Raw genomic sequence first — 21,621 nt, 5'->3', positions numbered from 1 at the left:
GTGATATTTCAGACGAGGGTTTTATGACGTTCACAATATCTGGCTCGTTTGTTGTTTCAAGTACTTTTTTTTATGAGGTTAGGGAGCCTTGAAGGTATAATAACTAGGCCTACCGTTGCCCTTAAACTGCTAGGATCGAAGGCTCTAGATGGGCGACATGGGGATTATAATCACACTCTATTACAGATTGAGCTGCATTGCGATGAACTAGAAATATATTTTACACTGATATTTTAACCTGCTTGTGAGGAACCAACGCGTGATTCTATTATTTTACATTTTTTCCTCAATATACCTAAATATTTTACATACAGTATCACATTTTTTTTATGCTAATTTGTGCAAACCACAATGGCATTTCTCTCTCTCTCTCTCTCTCTCTCTCTCTCTCTCTCTCTCTCTCTCTCTCTCTCTCTTTTAGTGGGTGAACTACCCTAGCCTGGTCCCAGATCTGTGCCATGGTCATTGTAGGAGTGGTCTATGGTCATTGTAGGCGTTGGCAAGACAGCACAAACAGATCAGAAACCAGGCTAGAACACCCCCACCGCTGCCATAACATGATTATATCTGGGGCCGTATGTATCAAGCATCTCAGAGTCGGATATCTGATCTAGGATCAGCCACCTAATATTATTCATTATGATATAAAAGGCAAAAAAATGATCCAAAATCAGCACTTCTGCTCTGATACACTCGATACATACTACGTTCTATGAGTAGTCTCAATCTGCCCAGGTCTGTCCAGCTGGTTCCTCCTCTACATTCTCCCAGCTGTCTGGGGCCACCCAGCCCCCGTTGAGCCCAGTTGTAGTGGCCCCGTAACTCTTCCCTGCGCCTACTGCCGCCATGCCACCACTATAGCCCTGTGTGATGTCACCCGTCTCCTCTGCCAGCTCGTCCTCGTCGATGAAACCACACTTCTCGTCGCTGGTCAGCTCCGGGTCGGCCCATGGCTGCTTCTCGCCCGACGCAAAGATCCCGTAGAAGATGACCCCTCCGTAGTGAACCAGGGCGGCGATGAGGAACACCCACTGCCACTCCTCTCGAGTCTAGAGACAGGAAGTGATGCCAGAACACAGGAAATGAGAGCTCTGGCGAGTAAGATTTCAAATGTGTTTAAAACAAGACAAATAAACTTGAACATGAACTCATACTTTGTCTATATATGGTAAACCATAACAATTATAGTGGTATATTGTAGTTGGAACTTGTAGAACATTTAAGTTACCATCCACAACTGTTTCAGGAAGCTAGTTCGTTTTTTTTGGGGGGGGGGGGGTGAATGTGTACCTTGTTTTTGGTCATGGCCCCCACGATGAGTGGGCACACCATCCCTGACAGGGTTCCCACGCCGTTAGATATACCCATCAGGATACTGGCATAGCGAGGGGCGATATCCAGGTGGTTCACATTGAAACCTACAAAATACATCGTTTTATGAAAATGGTCAAGAAGATCAACAGTCAGTATATGTGATTTAAAATCTGAATTATAGGTTGAGTCAACACGCAATTCAACCAGATAATATATTCGACCTTATTTGCATATTTCCCAGTGTGCCTTTCGAGCAGATTGTAGTTACTACACATTGAATGTGTTTGTTAATTGACAGAGACATGGGTTGTTGTATACAGTGCCTTTCAGTCCTGTAGCGTTCACCAAGCGAGCATCCAAGTGAATATGTAGCGCTGTTATCTTTACATTTAAAACGTTTATGACACAACATTATATTCTGTACAGTATATCAGAAGACCTTTATTTTAGGGTTCAGTTTACACCCTAACACAGTGGTCTGAAACTCCTGTTTTAGAGGCCATATCATACCGGCAAGAAACATTATACTGGCTTGCAAAGTCGTGTGTAATTCCAACAATTTTAACTTTTAATCATCCGCAACCTGCATTGAGAATGACTGCCGGAGTAGGGAAGATTGACTATTGAGACTACCTAAATCATATAAACTGGAAAAGCCATTTACTGAAACAAGCAATTATGAAAATGAACCTGCAATAGACCATGCTGGGGAAATAGGATAATGAAGTGCGTGGTTTGGAGCAAACATGAATTTGTAATTCTACTCAACAAGTTTGTTCAAGTTTAGCTCATTTCGAGCACAGTTTGTTGAGTAAACAAACTAACCACATTAGCGCAAATTCTTGTCCACTCAACTCACAGAATAACACTGATTAGGCAACTGTTTAAGTTGGCTTTTGTTTATTTATTACAAGTGAACGCCGAAATATTACCTTTAAAAGGTGCATAGCCGACAAAGCTCGGAACGGGATTAAATCCCGGGGCCTAAAAGAGAGTGTTCAACTTGAACATTTAATTGTTTACAACATTTTAAAAATGTTCTACTACTCACCTGATATAGCGAAGCCACTGAAGCCCACAGCCATGACCAGGAAAGAGATGGCCACACCCTTGGTGTGAGAGAAACCAACCACGAGAAGCAAGGTGGCCTCCATTCCAAACCCTACACACAGGCAACAACAATATACATTTGAATCATTTAGCAGATACTCTTTATCCAAAGTGACTTTCAATCAGTGCATTTAACTACAGTGGGTATAGTAAAACAACCTCATATCACAACCTTTGCAAGTGAAAAACCCTCTTGAAACAAGTCACTTTCTGCCAACTCAGCGCAAGCAAGAGTAAAGGAAAACCCTTTTACTGTTAGTATGATTATTGGTTACCTACAGTCTAGTTATTATCCTTGGTGACCTATAGTCTAGTTATTATCCTTGGTGACCTACAGTCTAGTTATTATCCTTGGTGACCGACAGTCTAGTTATTATCCTTGGTTACCTACAGTCTAGTTATTATCCTTGGTGACCTACAGTCTAGTTATTATCCTTGGTGACCTACAGTCTAGTTATTATCCTTGGTGACCTACAGTCTAGTTATTATCCTTGGTGACCTACAGTCTAGTTATTATCCTTGGTGACCTATAGTCTAGTTATTATCCTTGGTGACCTACAGTCTAGTTATTATCGTTGGTGACCGACAGTCTAGTTATTATCCTTGGTGACCTATAGTCTAGTTATTATCCTTGGTGACCTACAGTCTAGTTATTATCCTTGGTGACCTATAGTTTAGTTATTATCCTTGGTGACCTACAGTCTAGTTATTATCCTTGGTGACCTACAGTCTAGTTATTATCCTTGGTTACCTACAGTCTAGTTATTATCCTTGGTGACCTACAGTCTAGTTATTATCCTTGGTGACCTACAGTCTAGTTATTATCCTTGGTGACCTACAGTCTAGTTATTATCCTTGGTGACCGACAGTCTAGTTATTATCCTTGGTGACCTACAGTCTAGTTATTATCCTTGGTGACCTACAGTCTAGTTATTATCCTTGGTGACCGACAGTCTAGTTATTATCCTTGGTGACCTACAGTCTAGTTATTATCCTTGGTGACCTATAGTCTAGTTATTATCCTTGGTGACCTACAGTCTAGTTATTATCCTTGCTGACCTACAGTCTAGTTATTATCCTTGGTGACCTATAGTCTAGTTATTATCCTTGCTGACCTATAGTCTAGTTATTATCCTTGGTGACCTATAGTCTAGTTATTATCCTTGGTGACCTACAGTCTAGTTATTATCCTTGGTTACCTATAGTCTAGTTATTATGCTTGGTGACCTACAGTCTAGTTATTATCCTTGGTGACCTACAGTCTAGTTATTATCCTTGGTGACCTACAGTCTAGTTATTATCCTTGGTGACCTACAGTCTAGTTATTATCCTTGGTGACTGACAGTCTAGTTATTATCCTTGGTGACCTACAGTCTACAATGTGATATGAACAGGTTAGGAATGTGTTATATATAGGTTATGCATGTGTTATGAAGTCCTTATGTAGCTCATCCTTATCGCCGCAGTTCATGATCTTCTAGACCATGACGGTGGAAGTTGACAGGATGATCTGTATAGATTATGAATGTGTTACAAAGTTTTCTATGTAGCCCTTATGAAATCCCTATGTAGCCCTTATGAAGTCCTTATGAAATCCCTATGTAGCCCTTATGAAATCCCTATGTAGCCCTTATGAAATCCCTATGTAGCCCCTATGAAATCCCTATGTAGCCCTTATGAAATCCCTATGTAGCCCTTATGAAATTACTATGTAGCCCTTATGAAATCCCTATGTAGCCCTTATGAAGTCCTTATGAAGTCCTTATGTAGCCCTCACCTCCACAGTTCATGATCTTCCTGACGGTGGTAGTAGACAGGATGTTTCTGGTGCGTAGCCAGTCAGCCAGCTGTCCTCCAATGGGCACGATGATGGTCATCACCAAGTGAGGCAGGGCCGACACCATGCCCACCTGACAACACAAACATCAACAGCCACAATAACATAAATATAAACAATAACAATAACATTAATGGGCTTGATGATGGTCATCAGTAAGTGTGGAGGCGCTGACAGCATGCACACCTGACAACACATACAGTGAACCGTAAACATTTCAACTTTCAAGTTGACTGTAATTAACATCGACATGGCAGTCAATGCCAAAACTGACAACCCATGAAATGGCCTATCTAGATACATATTTATTATGTGTCAAAGTTCAGAAGTCTGTTTCCAACATGTGCGCAATTTCTCCTTGTATGTTGTTCTGTGTTGAGATCTTTCAAACGCAGATTAGTTTGTCATTCATGGCTTTGACGTGTTCCCATGTATCATGCTGTCATGACGTATCATGATGTATCATGATGTCATGCTGTCATGATGTATCCTAATGTCATGACGTATCATGATGTATCATGATGTCATGATGTCATGCTGTCATGATGTCATGATGTATCCTAATGTCATGATGTATCATGATGTATCATGATGTCGTGATGTATCATGATAACAGTAACGGTGCAGGGTGCGGAGGGAGGACAAAAGAGAGATATCATCTTTCAAGCTACACCTCTTAAATCCATCCTCCCAAATATGACAGCTCAAAAATGTATATCCTAAAAAAAACAGTGATTGTCCCAGAACACGTCTTCCTACGTGCTTTAACCACCACTGACTCCAAATATCACACCACGGCTATAATTCACACCCTGATCCACAAGAGGGCCAGAGATCCACCCAGCATCTGAATTACACCTGTCAGACCAGCCTGAGTTACATCGCTTGCGTCCCAAAATGAAACGCTATTTACTACGTAGTGCACTACTTTTGATCAGAGCCCTGGTTAAATGTAGCCGGGCCAATAGGATGCCATTTAGGACGCAGACCAGGATGTGTCTGTGTTTGGTGTCTAGAGGACATTTTACCCTCAACGTTACGAAATGGAAATGAAATCCAACACTGGTACTCAGTAAAGCAATTGATACGCCCCGTACAAGTGATGTACAATGCATTTGACACAACGGATATATTTTTTTTATTAAAATCTCTGATGAGTTTTGTCTGCCCCGGTTACGTCTTACACAAATCAAGCCAACTATTCACACCTGGCTGGCATTGTGAGTGAACGGCTCCTCATTTTTACCTTGCTGATCTCGAAGCCAAACACTTCCTCGAAGTAGGCCGGCTGGCTGATGAGGAGCAGATAGAACGTCCAGCTCCTGCAGAAGTTGGCCACGATGATAGCATAGACGGGCATTGAGGTGAAGAACTTCCTCCACGGAGTCTTGTATTTCTGCAGAGCCATAGTTGTGTATAGCAGAACACATGTCAGTTAGTTGGATAGGTGGAGAAGAGGAGGAGAAGGAGGAGAAGGAGGAGAACTCACGCTAGCAGGACCGAATAGTTCTTGACCCTCTCCGATGCTCTCCTCGATGTAACGTCTCTCCTCGGCGGTGATGGTGGGGTGAACCTCTGGGCTCTCATAGGACACCAGGATCCAGAACATGTACCAGAACATCCCAAAGCAGCCTAGAGAGAGAGAGACAGAGAGAGAGAGACAGAGAGAGAGAGAGAGAGAGAGAGACAGAGAGAGAGAGAGAGACAGAGAGAGAGAGACAGAGAGAGAGAGAGAGAGAGAGAGAGAGAGAGAGAGAGAGAGAGAGAGAGAGAGAGAGAGAGAGAGAGAGAGAGAGAGGGAGAGAGAGATACAGAGAGAGAGAGTTATATTACTGTAAATCTGATTCATAAAATTAGGTATATGTATATTTATGGTTTATTCCAGATTTTGTTTTTTATCACTTAATCAACAGACACAAATAAAGTAAAATAGACAATCTTGTCTCAAAAAGGATCCCTCTAGGACAGATGTAGCTACTCTACGAATAACTATGGACAGTGATTTAGCCAGGATAGTCCACTCAGTAACAAGTGCCACTGTTTTCCAGGTGATGAACCTACCGTACAGATAGAAGACGGAGGACCAGCCAGAGTACTGGACCAGGATCCCAGCCAGAGGCATGGCTATCACGGCACCAGCATAGGATCCACAGAATGAGGTGGTGGCCAGACGGCTCCTCTCCAGTGGTGGGGCCCACTTACTCCAGATGCCATGACAGGCTGGGTAGGTCACTCCCTATGGAGGAACACAGAGTATATGATATATTATATTATACATACACTACCGTTCAAAAGTTTGGGGTCACTTAGAAATGTCCTTGTTTTTGAAAGAAAAGCACATTTTTTGTCCATTGAAATAACATCAAATTGATTAGAAATACAGTGTAGACATTGTTAATGTTGTAAATGACTATTGTAGCTGGAAACGGCTGATTTTTTAAAATGGAATATCTACATAGGCGTACAGAGGCCCATTATCAGCAACCATCACTCCTGTGTTCCAATGGCACGTTGTGTTAGCTAATCCAAGTTTATTATTTTAAAAGGCTAATTTATCATTAGAAAACCCTTTTGCAATTATGTTAGCACAGCTGAAAACTGATGTTCTGATTAAAGAAGCAATAAAACTGGCCTTCTTTAGACTAGTTGAGTATCTGGAGCATCAGCATTTGTGGGTTCGATTACAGGCTCAAAATGGCCAGAAACAAAGGACTTTCTTCTGAAACTCGTCAGTCTATTTTGTGCTGAGAAATTAAGGCTATTCCATGTGAGAAATTGTAAAGAAACTGAAGATCTGGTACAACGCTGTGTACTACTCCTTTCACAGAACAACGCAAACTGGCTCTAACCAGAATAGAAAGAGGAGTGGGAGGCCCCGGTGCACAACTGAGCAAGAGGACAAGTACATTAGAGTGTCTAGTTTGAGAAACAGATGCCTCACAAGTCCTCAACTGGCAGCTTCATTAAATAGTACCTGCAAAACAGCAGTCTCAATGTCAACAGTGAAGAGGCGACTCTGGGATGCTGTCCTTCTAGGCAGAGTTCCTCTGTCCAGTGTATGTGTTATTTTGCCCATCTTAATCTTTTATTTTTATTGGTCAGTCTGAGATATGGCTTTTTCTTTCCAACTCTGCCTAGAAGGCCAGCATCTCGGAGTCACCTCTTCACTGTTGACATTGAGACTGGTGTTTGCGGGTACTATTTAATGAAGCTGCCACTTGAGGACGTGTGTGGCGTCTGTTTCTTAAACTAGACACTCTAATGTACTTGTCCTCTTGCTCAGTTGTGCACCGGGGCCTCCCACTCCTATTTCTATTCTGGTTAGAGCCAGTTTGCGCTGTTCTGTGAAGGGAGCAGTACACAGCGTTGTACCTGTCTGTTGAACAGACAGACTGACAGAGAAACGTACAAACCGACCGACTGACAGAGTGGGTCATGTAATTCAGTCCTGCATTTATTTCCCTCTTATATCCTGACCTTAAAATGACGCAGACAATTTCCAAATGACTTAACCAAATAGAATTTAATATCATCAAACAAATATTCAGTAATAAATCCGATTGGGATGAGTCAGTGTTTGTAAACGGCACTGACAACTGAGCAGCCAGTTTTCTCTCATTAGTCAAATACAAGCAAGATTATCATGTCTTATCAAAAACAAACTGACACGACACATCTGAGCTGAACTTTCCTACTCTGGATAAATGGGTTGAGGTGGGCCTGCGGCTCTGTTAAATGGCCTTCTATTCGACCCTGGTCAAAAGTAGTGCACTGCTTAGGGAATAATATATATGGAATAGAGTGCCATTTGACACTACATATGGAATAGAGTACCATTTGAGACTGTATATGGAATAGAGTGCCATTTGACACTACATATGGAATAGAGTACCATTTGAGACTATATATGGAATAGAGTGCCATTTGAAACTATATATGGAATAGAGTGCCATTTGAGACTATATATGGAATAGAGTGCCATTTGAGACTATATATGGAATAGAGTGTCATTTGAGACTATATATGGAATAGAGTGCCATTTGAGACTATATATGGAATAGAGTGCCATTTGGGACTATATATGGAATAGAGTGCCATTTGAGACTATATATGGAATAGAGTGTCATTTGAGACTATATATGGAATAGAGTGTCATTAGAGACTACATATGGAATAGAGTGCCATTTGAGACTATATATGGAATAGAGTGTCATTTGAGACTATATATGGAATAGAGTGCCATTTGAGACTATATATGGAATAGAGTGCCATTTGAGACTATATATGGAATAGAGTGCCATTTGAGACTATATATGGAATAGAGTGCCATTTGGGACTATATATGGAATAGAGTGCATTTGAGACTGTATATGGAATAGAGTGCCATTTGAGACTATATATGGAATAGAGTGCCATTTGAGGCTATATATGGAATAGAGTGCCATTTGGGACTATATATGGAATAGAGTGCATTTGAGACTATATATGGAATAGAGTACCATTTGGGACTATATATGGAATAGAGTGCCATTTGGGACTATATATGGAATAGAGTGCCATTTGAGACTATATATGGAATAGAGTGCCATTTGAGACTATATATGGAATAGAGTGCCATTTGAGACTACATATGGAATAGAGTGCCATTTGGGACTACATATGGAATAGAGTACCATTTGGGACTATATATGGAATAGAGTGCCATTTGGGACTATATATGGAATAGAGTGCCATTTGAGACTATATATGGAATAGAGTGCCATTTGAGACTATATATGGAATAGAGTACCATTTGAAACTATATATGGAATAGAGTACCATTTGAGACTATATATGGAATAGAGTGCCATTTGAGACTACATATGGAATAGAGTGTCATTTGGGACTATATATGGAATAGAGTGCCATTTGAGACTATATATGGAATAGAGTGTCATTTGGGACTCTATATGGAATAGAGTGCCATTTGGGACTACATATGGAATAGAGTGCCATTTGGGACTATATATGGAATAGAGTGCCATTTGAGACTATATATGGAATAGAGTGTCATTTGAGACTATATATGGAATAGAGTGCCATTTGGGACTATATATGGAATAGAGTACCATTTGAGACTATATATGGAATAGAGTGCATTTTGAGACTATATGGAATAGAGTACCATTTGAGACTACATATGGAATAAAATGCCATTTGGGACTATATATGGAATAGAGTGCCATTTGAGACTACATATGGAATAGAGTGTCATTTGAGACTATATATGGAATAGAGTACCATTTGAGACTACATATGGAATAGAGTGTCATTTGAGACTACATATGGAATAGAGTGTCATTTGAGACTACATATGGAATAGAGTGCCATTTGAGACTATATATGGAATAGAGTGCCATTTGAGACTATATATGGAATAGAGTACCATTTGAGACTACATATGGAATAGAGTGTCATTTGAGACTATATATGGAACAGAGTGTCATTTGAGACTATATATGGAATAGAGTGCCATTTGAGACTATATATGGAATAGAGTGCCATTTGAGACTATATATGGAATAGAGTGCCATTTGAGACTATATATGGAATAGAGTACCATTTGAGACTATATATGGAATAGAGTGCCATTTGAGACTATATATGGAATAGAGTACCATTTGAGACTACATATGGAATAAAATGCCATTTGGGACTATATATGGAATAGAGTGTCATTTGAGACTATATATGGAATAGAGTGCCATTTGAAACTATATATGGAATAGAGTACCATTTTAAACTATATATGGAATAGAGTACCATTTGAGACTATATATGGAATAGAGTGCCATTTGAGACTATATATGGAATAGAGTGCCATGTGAGACTATATATGGAATAGAGTGCATTTGAGACTATATATGGAATAGAGTACCATTTGAGACTATATATGGAATAGAGTGTCATTTGAGACTATATATGGAATAGAGTACCATTTGGGACTATATATGGAAAAGTCTCCATTTGAGACTATATGGAATAGAGTGCCATTTGAGACCATATATGGAATAATGTGGCATTTGAGACTATATATGGAATAGAGTGTCATTTGAGACTATATATGGAATAGAGTGCCATTTGAAACTATATATGGAATAGAGTACCATTTTAAACTATATATGGAATAGAGTACCATTTGAGACTATATATGGAATAGAGTGCCATTTGAGACTATATATGGAATAGAGTGCCATTTGAGACTATATATGGAATAGAGTGCCATTTGAGACTATATATGGAATAGAGTGCCATTTGAGACTACATATGGAATAGAGTGTCATTTGGGACTATATATGGAATAGAGTGCCATTTGAGACTATATATGGAATAGAGTGTCATTTGGGACTATATATGGAATAGAGTGCCATTTGAGACTATATATGGAATAGAGTGTCATTTGAGACTATATATGGAATAGAGTACCATTTGGGACTATATATGGAAAAGTCTCCATTTGAGACTATATGGAATAGAGTGCCATTTGAGACCATATATGGAATAATGTGGCATTTGAGACTATATGGAATAGAGTGCTATTTGAGACGCGACCTGAGACTGAGTCAGCCAGGGCAGATTCAAGCTAACGATCCTACTTCGCCACAAAAAGAGAATTGCTCCCATAAATTTTCAATTACTCGCTAAGTGGCACACAATCAACTATTGATAGACACAAATTGCTTGGGCTTGCTGTGGGAGTCACCCTGAAATGCTAATGTTTAATTTGCAGTAAGAGGTCGATGCACAAGGGAGGACGGAGCACAGACACAGACTGCTTCTGTTTATCCATTGAGGAATGGAGGGATGGAGAGATGGAGAGATGAAGGGATAGAGAGCTGGAGGGATGGAGAGATGGAGGGATGGAGGGATGGATAGATGGAGAGATGAAGGGATAGAGAGCTGGAGGGATGGAGAGATGGAGGGATGGAGGGATGGAGGTATAGAGAGCTGGAGAGATGAAGGGATAGAGAGATGGGGGGATGGAGAGATGAAGGGATAGAGAGCTGGAGGGATGAGAGCTGGAGGGATGGAGAGATGGAGGGATGGAGGGATAGAGAGCTGGAGGGATGGAGAGATGGAGGGATGGAGAGATGGAGAGATGGAGGGATGGATAGATGGAGGGATAGAGAGATGGAGGGATGGATAGATGGAGGGATGGATAGATGGAGGGATGGAGAGATGGAGGGATAGAGAGCTGGGGGGATGGAGAGATGGAGGAATGGAGAGCTGGAGGGATGGAGGGATGGAGGCTTCTATTCATAGGACAGGAGGATTAAAAAATGAACAAAAATAATAAAGGAACTTTCAGTCTGATAGTGGTATTTCAGTCTGATAGTGGTATTTCAGTCTGATAGTGGTATTTCAGTCTGATAGTGGTATTTCAGTCTGATAGTGGTCCTTCAGTCTGATAGTGGTATTTCAGTCTGATAGTGGTATTTCAGTCTGATAGTGGTATTTCAGTCTGATTGTGGTATTTCAGTCTGATAGTGGTATTTCAGTCTGATAGTGGTATTTCAGTCTGAAAGTGGTATTTCAGTCTGATAGTGGTATTTCAGTCTGATAGTGGTATTTCAGTCTGATAGTGGTATTTCAGTCTGATAGTGGTATTTCAGTCTGATAGTGGTATTTCAGTCTGATAGTGGTATTTCAGTCTGATAGTGGTATTTCAGTCTGATAGTGGTATTTCAGTCTGATAGTGGTATTTCAGTCTGATAGTGGTATTTCAGTCTGATAGTGGTCCTTCAGTCTGATAGTGGTATTTCAGTCTGATAGTGGTATTTCAGTCTGATAGTGGTATTTCAGTCTGAAAGTGGTATTTCAGTCTGATCGTGGTATTTCAGTCTGATAGTGGTATTTCAGTCTGATAGTGGTATTTCAGTCTGATCGTGGTATTTCAGTCTGATAGTGGTATTTCAGTCTGATAGTGGTATTTCAGTCTGATAGTGGTCCTTCAGTCTGATAGTGGTATTTCAGTCTGATAGTGGTCCTTCAGTCTGATAGTGGTATTTCAGTCTGATAGTGGTATTTCAGTCTGATAGTGGTATTTCAGTCTGATAGTGGTATTTCAGTCTGATAGTGGTATTTCAGTCTGATAGTGGTATTTCAGTCTGAAAGTGGTATTTCAGTCTGATCGTGGTATTTCAGTCTGATAGTGGTATTTCAGTCTGATAGTGGTATTTCAGTCTGATAGTGGTCCTTCAGTCTGATAGTGGTATTTCAGTCTGATAGTGGTATTTCAGTCTGATAGTGGTCCTTCAGTCTGATAGTGGTATTTCAGTCTGATAGTGGTATTTCAGTCTGATAGTGGTATTTCAGTCTGATAGTGGTATTTCAGTCTGATAGTGGTATTTCAGTCTGATAGTGGTCCTTCAGTCTGATAGTGGTATTTCAGTCTGATAGTGATATTTCAGTCTGATAGTGATATTTCAGTCTGATAGTGGTATTTCAGTCTGATAGTGGTATTTCAGTCTGATAGTGGTATTTCAGTCTGATAGTGGTATTTCAGTCTGATCGTGGTCCTTCAGTCTGTTATTTGTCTTTGTATGTGAACAACCCTACATCTCTCCCCTCACATTTCCCAGGTATGTTTCTTGTTTGCTCTAAAGCTCAGGGTCAGGTACGACAGAGTCTAAGAGCTTCCTCCCAAAAACAGCATACAGTACATTGAATGCAGGTACACAGATAGAATGATGCTGCGTTTTTAAAGTGTGTATATTTTCAAATGCATTATCGGCATAACTGTGTACACAGATATAATGCTTCCACTTACACGAATGCTTTAGTGATATGGTTTACCAATCATGTGACCTCTGTGATGATCTTGAATGAACATCAAAAGTCTAGAAATGAACACTCGCCATAATACTGAAGCACAACGAGAAGCGGAAAAGGCAGCTTCGTTAGCAGTAGAGATGTGTCTTGTGGACCTTTCTCCTGTTATTGATGTGTATACACCTATTGGTTTATTTTAATGCTGATATGCATAATTAATGACAAGGTTTCCCTCCGGGAAAGAAGTGTTCTGACGTCAATGGAAGGTTAAACAACGTGTGTGATATAGGACCAAACCAACCAATCAGCAGGCAGCAGCCCACAGTCTTACCTCCACCAGACCTTGTAGTATCCGGACACACATGACGCAGCGATAGTCCACCCGGGCAGCGGAGGGGATGAGCATGTTGAGGGTGGACGTGAGGAAGATGGCTAGCCCAAACACTCTGCGAACAAAGAGAAACAACGGAAACACTATTTGTAATCCATCCAATCACAATCCTATACATTAGCTGGCCCTAGCATATCAATTGAATGAATACTGTGCTGTAAACCAAAGTGGACATAAAATACTGTACATGGACCGACACGGAATTATGTTCAACAAAATGGTTTCATTATTATCATATTTCATGTACAGCTAAAATAATCATATTTTTTATCTCTATGTGTTCTAACTATCATGCTGGACATTTAAAACATAAAATAATCAACATATGATAAAAGAAAGAACAAAAAAAAAACCTGTCGCATACGCAAAATAAAATGTGTGAATGTCAGCCGAAGCTTCGTTTAGGGGTGAAACGACAAGGTGAGGACAGTCTGTTCCAGCAGAAGGCGCTCAGCTGGGACAGGCTAGAGACGGTCCCTGCTGAATTACACTAAACCAGTAGAATATTTATCATCTCAATCCTGTCTCAATGTGGATAGGAATATAATAAAATGACATGTATATTTTAGTAATTTAGCAGACGCTCTTATCCAGGGCGATTTACAGAATATAATAGAATATCGCCTATTTCCACATACATTATTTTGTATGGTTGTGTATATAGCCTATGATGTTGTCTAATGAAGCGTGAACATTTTATTTTAAAGCAACAATTGGGAAATAAAAATGATAGGCCTATTTGTTCATTTTTTATCTCGTCCTATCTATGAACACTTGATCGCACATAACATGTCTCGCTTTACTACTGCCCGTTGCCATGCCTCCCACCGAGTAAAAAAAAAAAAAAAAGATTCGACACGGTAGTCCCGCGGGAGCTCATTATCACGAGGAGGCACGAGGAGGCACGCCTCGCAGCCGGTAATAGAATCCTCCAATATCTGTCGCGAGGTCAGAGTCCTCCTCCGTGATACCAGCTAAATCCACCCGTCTGACACACATCTGGCTTTAACAAGTGTCTGCTTTAAACAGAACCGGTGTTCCTCTGGTTATACATCTCACAGGTAGATGTCAACGAAAAAGTTACAGAACAGAACAGAACTGTGGTGAAGTTTCACCGCAGCTAGAATAGAACAACAGAAAGAATATAGAATAGAACAGAAAGGAATATAATATATTAACTGTATTAGGCCTACTTTATTTTTTTCCCAAAAGAAACTTCAGTACATGTTATACTATTTAATATGGTTAAAATACTTTTATTTTCTGATGACATTTACCTGTTTGCTGCTAGTCGTGAGCATATCCACCCTCCGGGTATTTGTGTGACGATGTAGCCCCAGAAGAATGAACCGTGGATCATCCCCACCGTCTCTGGATCCCAGTTGAACTTCGCTTTCTTCCCAAAACCAAACAATAACACACAGAAACACCAGATGAGTTATTAATCAACCATATGTCCTGATTGTCCTCTTTTTTTTCATAAACATTATCAAGTAAAATTGTGTGAACGGTATAGATTAATACAGGCTTTGGATTCTTATAAGGCCATTCCAACAAGAAATATTGCTTGGGCCAACAGAAAGGGATGGGGGAAAGGGATCAAAGTTGGAATTCCAACTCTATTAATTTGCTAATTTAAGTTTGCAGACTTTATGCCTAATGATAAAAGTCGTGATGACTGCAGGGCTTATGTGGGCTATGGTGTCTGTTTGTTGGATGACTCATTCAATTGAAATCGTGCCTTTGCTATCTCAGATGCAGAAGAAGAGGGGGCGGGGACTGGGTCATATCGTTCCCATTCCTATTGGCAACCAATTCACTGCCTATATAGTGCACTTCTTTTGATCAGGCCCCATAGGGAGTAGTGCTCCATTTGAGGGCCCCTAGGGTTCTGGTAAAACCAGTTCACTATGTATGGAATAGGGTGCCATTTGGGACGCAGAATAATATGATATAGGCACCTCTGTGATGATGATCTTGCCGTCCTTGTGTATGGTACTGTTATTGACCATGCCCACGATAGCCACGCCCAGGTTACACCGGATGCCGAAGGAGATGCAGAATCCGAGGCCGCTCATGATGGCGATGATGTAACGGCGCGGGAGGCCGAAGCACGTGCAGTCACATAAAGGCGGTTTCTTCTCCTGCTGCTCGGAGGGCCGTCCGTCCTCCGTTAACTCGATCACCTCACCTGTCTTCTGACGTTTCTCCACCACCCTTTTAGACCAAACAGGCACCCGTAGGACTATTAATAACATCCTGTATTTCCTTTAAAAAATAGTTGTCTATTCTTGTAATTATCAGGCTTATTTCAAAGTTATATGGCAAACAGTTTGGCTTTTAAATTGAATAGGCCTATAGGCTAAGCTAATTAACATCAGATAGATGACTACGGCGAGAAAGTGGGGACATTTCGTTGTATTATAAGGTAAAGAATAAGGATATATCCACTTATTTTGAATGTTTTGAAGGAAATTCTTGAAGATCATTCGGATTGGTGTGAAAAAAAAGTGTTTATTCTCTAAATTAGACTGAATCACCTTCTGTTTGTCTCTTTTTTAAATTATTTTTATTTTTAAACTATATATTTTTTTTACTCGTTCTTCAAATATTGAAACATAATTTAAAATAGCATGGAAAATTGTAGTAATTTTATTCTGATGTGCAAATCAAGAGATAGAATGCTGATGTTATTTGTGAAACTATAACATTTTACCGTTCCATGTTCCGTTCAGTGTTTAAATCCCACCTGTTCTAAGAACGACAGCTTGGCTAAATTAATACAATAAAAAGACCTTCGTACCGCATTGCAGCAGTACACAGACAGCACTGAACATACATGTATGCTACATATAGACCGTCTGTGTCGGTGTACTGAGAGCTCAATAAGATAACCAATTACATGTATTAAGATCGAGTTTTGCATTTTATTAGATTAAAATGTAAGATGTATCATAACAAGTTATAGGCTACTAAATTCGATAGACCTGATAACATAAGATTGCATAGGAAAACCAAGAGTCTTCTGCCAACATTGTATTGTGTGATGTATCACGGCATTACTATTCAGTGGAATGGTTAACACCTCCAACCACAGGGAATAGAAACATTGTAATGAATAAACCATGACAGAAAAAATTTGATGTTTCAAAAATAGATTGCTAATAAAATGCAATGTAAAACATTTTTATTAGCTCTTACAATTGAATATGCGTTTTACAATTTTGTTTCAATCAATCATCAATCTTTATAGTGAAAAGCACATTATTTCCAGTCACGAAAAACGAAATTAATTAGCCTAAATAATGCTTTTGGAAAGTCACGTGTTTCCAGCCTGACAATTTAGAATGATCATGTTTTTCTATCATTTTAAAATTATTCGATCAAAACCTGAATTTAGAAGCAAGAAATATGATCATCATGGTAGCCTATATATATCGAGTATTTTCGTCAACGGAGTTGCCTACAATTTTCCTATAAAAATTAATTTCCTGATTCCAATGCAGTGTCGTATTTTACACGAGCACAAAGAATGACAGTTGATATTTAACAGATCGATCTTGGTTAATACTGATGAATATATAATCTAACAGATATCTCCGACCCCTTGTGTCACGACGCGTTCTGATGCATTAATTATTTAAAACACAACCCTCACTCTCCCGGGAAATAACTGATCCTTAAATATTCGACCACTCTGATATTATTGTGCATTTCCACTTCCTGTCCTGTTGATAATTAATCTAAAAATATGTTTTTTTTCTCTTTTGAATTTAGTCCAGAATCACAGCAACCAATTTGCAAGTGAGATTTATTTTCTCATTGGGGTTTTGGTGCAAGTGAGATTTTATTTCTCATGGGGTTTGGGTGTTAGTGAGATTTTTTTTTCTCATTGCCTGGATGAGACAGGAAGCAATTCACACCTGCATTACATATGGATATATATTTTAACATTTAAATTCCCTATTTACGTTTTTTTTTTTTTTTTTCGTAATCCTGAGGTGAAAAGCAGACAGAGAGAAGGGGGAAGGGTTCGAGCTACTTATTTTACCTGTACAGATGGCCGAAGGTCTTTCCTGCCAAATTCTTCAGCCCTTCTTTACTGGGCGGGAAAGCCCGATGCTTAACGGGTTCGGGATCGGATTCCATGATTCCAAATTTTTCTTGATTTCTGCTCGATTTCTTTTATATTACGATAAATAATTCAAATATAGAATATTGCTAAACATATTCGGTAAAATGTGAATCCGAATTATGTGCCTCTTTCTCGGAAGAAAATCGAGGTTTAGACATCCAACGCCAGGTGTATTGAATGAGCTGAGAAAAAAACGATTATATTGCAGAATTAGGCGACCAATCTGATATGGTATGGTTTCACAGTCACAAAACAGTCTGATAAATCTTCCTTTGCCTTATGCAATGTACATCCATTCAGTGCCATCTTGTAGGCTACAGATCCCAGTCAATTGCTAAAATTAAAAAAATTAAAAAATCACCCTCTTGATAACGTTTGAAATGTGTCCATAATATGATAAGATCATGAGAGAAACAACGTCGATGATTATGCGGAAAAGTCTAAATTGTATGGCTATTTTCCAGTGGAGGAAGCTCCACTCTCCCTTATCTTTCGTGACGATCTACAGTGAGGCAGGTAGCGGTTAGGAGAACGTTCAGCACCACGGAGAGCGAACGGTTGCGCGCGCCCAGTCAGCTGTGTCGTGTACCTGTCGACAGCTCCGCTCCGTGGCGCGCGATACACAACACATGCGCACACTCTTCTCTCTTTACCAGGGGTGTGTTCATATTGGCAAGGTTGATGTACATTCAGTGTACACACTTCGACTAAAACACGATTATTGTTTAGGCTGCATCCTGACTGGTTGCATCACTGTATACGGTATAGCAACTGCTAGGCCTCCGACAGCAAAGGAACTACAGAGGGTAGTGGGCCAAGCTTCCTGCCACCCAGGACCTCTATACCAGGCGGTGTCAGAGGAAGGCCCTGAAAATTGTCAAAGACTCCAGCCACCCTAGTCATAGACTGTTCTCTCTGCTACCGCACGGCAAGCAGTACCGGAGTGCAAAGTCTAGGTCCAAGAGGCTTCTAAACAGCTTCTACCCCCCAAGCCATAAGACTCCTGAACATCTAATCAAATGGCTACCCAGACTATTTGCATTGCCCCCCCCCCCCCTTTTTACACCGCTGCTGCTACTCTCTGTTATTATCTATGCATAGTCACTTTAATAACTCTACCTACATGTACATATTACCTAAATTACCTCGACACCGGTGCCCCCGCACATTGACTCTGTACCGGTGCCCCCTGCATATAGCCCCGCCATTGTTATGTTACTGCTGCTCTTTAATTATTTGTTATTGTTATCTCTTAATTATTTTAAAATAATGATCTCTTATTTTCTTAAAACTGCATTGTTGGTTAAAGGGCTTGTAAGTAAGCATTTCATTGTAAGGCCTATACCTGTTGTATTCTGCGCATGTGACAAATACAATTTGATTTGATTTGAAATCAAAAACGTTTGTCCTCAGATTAGAGCCTCTGTAGGCCCTGGTCAACTTTTTTATGCCTTTCTTTCTCTCCATCTCTCCATCTCTGGCAGTTAACAGTTATATTTCAATGGGCCATTCCAGGGCTCTAGGGGGCTCTAGGGGGGTACTATGGTAACCAGATTACGATATGAATCAAGTCCTATAGGGTAGGGATTATCAACTAGATTCAGCCAAGGGATGATTTTTCCTTGAGCGGATGGTCAGAACAATGTACAAATAATAATGCAAATTGACCACAAGAAGCTCAAACAGATATCACATTTTACTAAAACACAAACATTTCAAACCCTGCTTTTCTTTGCATACGATCACATAAACTCAGCAAAAAAAAGAAACTCACTGTCCTCTCACTGTCAACTGCGTTTATTTTCAGCAAATTTAACATGTGTAAATATTTGTATGAACATAACAAGATTCAACAACTGAGACATAAACTGAACAAGTTCCACATTTGACTAACAGAAATTGAATAATGTGTCCCTGAACAAAGGGTGGGGGGGTCAAAATCAAAGTAACAGTCAGTATCTGGTGTGGCCACCAGCTGCATCAAGTACTGCAGTGCATCTCCTCCTCATGGACTGCACCATATTTGCCAGTTCTTGCTGTGAGATGTTACCCCACTCTTCCACCAAGGCACCTGCAAGTTGCCGGACATTTCTGGGGGGAATGGCCCTAGCCCTCACCGTCCGATCCAACAGGTCCCAGACGTGCTCAATGGGATTGAGATCTGGGTTCTTCGCTGGCCATGGCAGAACACTGACATTGCTGTCTTGCAGGAAATCACGCACAGAATGAGCAGTATGGCTGGTGGCATTGTCATGCTGGAGGGTCACATCAGGATGAGCCTGCAGGAAGGGTACCACATGAAGGAGGAGGATGTCTTCCCTGTAACACACAGCGTGGAGATTGCATGCAATGACAACAAGCTCAGTCCGATGATGCTGTTCACATCGCCCCAGACCATGACGGACCCTCCACCTCCAAATTGATCCCGCTCCAGAGTACAGGCCTCGGTGTAAAGCTCATTCCTTCAACGATAAACACAAATCCGACCATCACCCCTGGTGAGACAAAACCGCAACTCGTCAGTGAAGAGCACTTTTTGCCAGTCCTGTCTGGTCCAGCGACGGTGGGTTTGTGCCCATAGGCAATGTTGTTGCCGGTGATGTCTGGTGAGGACCTGCCTTACAACAGGCCTACAAGCCTTCAATCCAGCTTCTCTCAGCCTATTGCGGACAGTCTGAGCACTGATGGAGGGATTGTGCGTTCCTGGTGTAACTCGGACAGTTGTTGTTGCCATCCTGTACCTGTCCCGCAGGTGTGATGTTCGGATGTACCGATCCTGTGCAGGTGTTGTTACACGTGGTCTGCCACTGCGATGACGATCAGCTGTCCGTCCTGTCTCCCTGTAGCGCTGTCTTAGGCGTCTCACAGTACGGACATTGCAATTTATTGCCCTGGCCACATCTGCAGTCCTCATGCCTCCTTGCAGCATGCCTAAGGCACATTCACGCAGATGAGCACGGACCCTGGGCATCTTTCTTTTGGTGTTTTTCAGAGTCAGTAGAAAGGCCTCTTTAGTGTCCTATGTTTTCATTACTGTGACCTTAATTGTCTACTGTTAGTGTCTTAACGACCGATCCACAAGTGCATGTTCATTAATTGTTTATAGTTCATTGAACAAGCATGGGAAACAGTGTTTAAACCCTTTACAATGAAGATCTGTGAAGTTATTTGGATTTTTACGAATTATCTTTGAAAGACAGGGTCCTGAAAAAGGGACGTTTCTTTTTTTGCTGAGTTTATATATCCAGCACTATAAATCCTTTACTCTATATCCAGTACTATTATATCCAGTAGTATATATCCAGTAGTATATATCCAGTACGACTATATCCAGTACTCGTTTACTAGTACTAGTTTACAATTGGCTCATTCATCCCCCTCCTCTCCCCTGTAACTATTCCCCAGGTCGTTGCTGCAAATGAGAACGTGTTCTCAGTCAACTTACCTGGTAAAATAACGGTAAAATAAAAAAATAAAAATAAACTCCATAACCAGTACTACTATATCCAGTACTATATATCCAGTACTACTATATCCAGTACTACTATATCCAGTACTATATATCCAGTACTACTATATCCAGTACTATATATCCAGTACTATATATCCAGTACTATATATTCAGTACTATATATCCAGTACTACTATATCCAGTACTACTATATCCAGTACTATATATCCAGTACTATATATCCAGTACTACTATATCCAGTACTATATATCCAGTACTACTATATCCAGTACTATATATCCAGTACTACTATATCCAGTACTATATATCCAGTACTACTATATCCAGTACTATATATCTCTATCATGCCTGATCAAATTTTGGAACAGATTTCCAAAATTAAAATCACTTGGAGCTGATTTGCTGGTGTTTTTACAGTATTTTATGATTTATATTTTCTTAGCTCAAAATGCAAATTAAAATATTGCCTTGGAAATCACATGGATGATGAACTAGCTATCTACTATTCTACTGTATCTTAGTCCTATCGGAGTTAGAAGCAGAAGTACAAG

At 40.3% G+C, this 21,621-nt stretch overlaps 1 protein-coding gene across 1 annotated transcript; it reads right to left on the bottom strand.

Annotated features, from left to right (window-relative positions):
• Nucleotides 1-336: 336 nt before the first annotated feature.
• LOC139578066 (vesicular glutamate transporter 2.1-like) lies at nt 337-18,097 on the bottom strand. The gene is made up of 11 exons (XM_071405246.1): nt 17,515-18,097; nt 15,425-15,680; nt 14,741-14,859; nt 13,404-13,518; nt 6,323-6,497; nt 5,751-5,893; nt 5,508-5,657; nt 4,202-4,334; nt 2,366-2,476; nt 1,291-1,418; nt 337-1,049 (listed from the first exon to the last, which is right to left on the bottom strand). The coding sequence occupies exons 1-11, from the start codon at nt 17,610-17,612 to the stop codon at nt 723-725; spliced, it is 1,755 nt and encodes a 584-aa protein (XP_071261347.1). The 5' UTR covers nt 17,613-18,097; the 3' UTR covers nt 337-722.
• Nucleotides 18,098-21,621: the final 3,524 nt, after the last annotated feature.

This window comes from Salvelinus alpinus, chromosome 6 (genome assembly GCF_045679555.1).
Source record: "Salvelinus alpinus chromosome 6, SLU_Salpinus.1, whole genome shotgun sequence".
NCBI lineage: Eukaryota > Metazoa > Chordata > Actinopteri > Salmoniformes > Salmonidae > Salvelinus > Salvelinus alpinus.
Note: the sequence above shows the minus strand (reverse complement) of the source record. Positions and strands in the feature narration are given on the sequence as shown.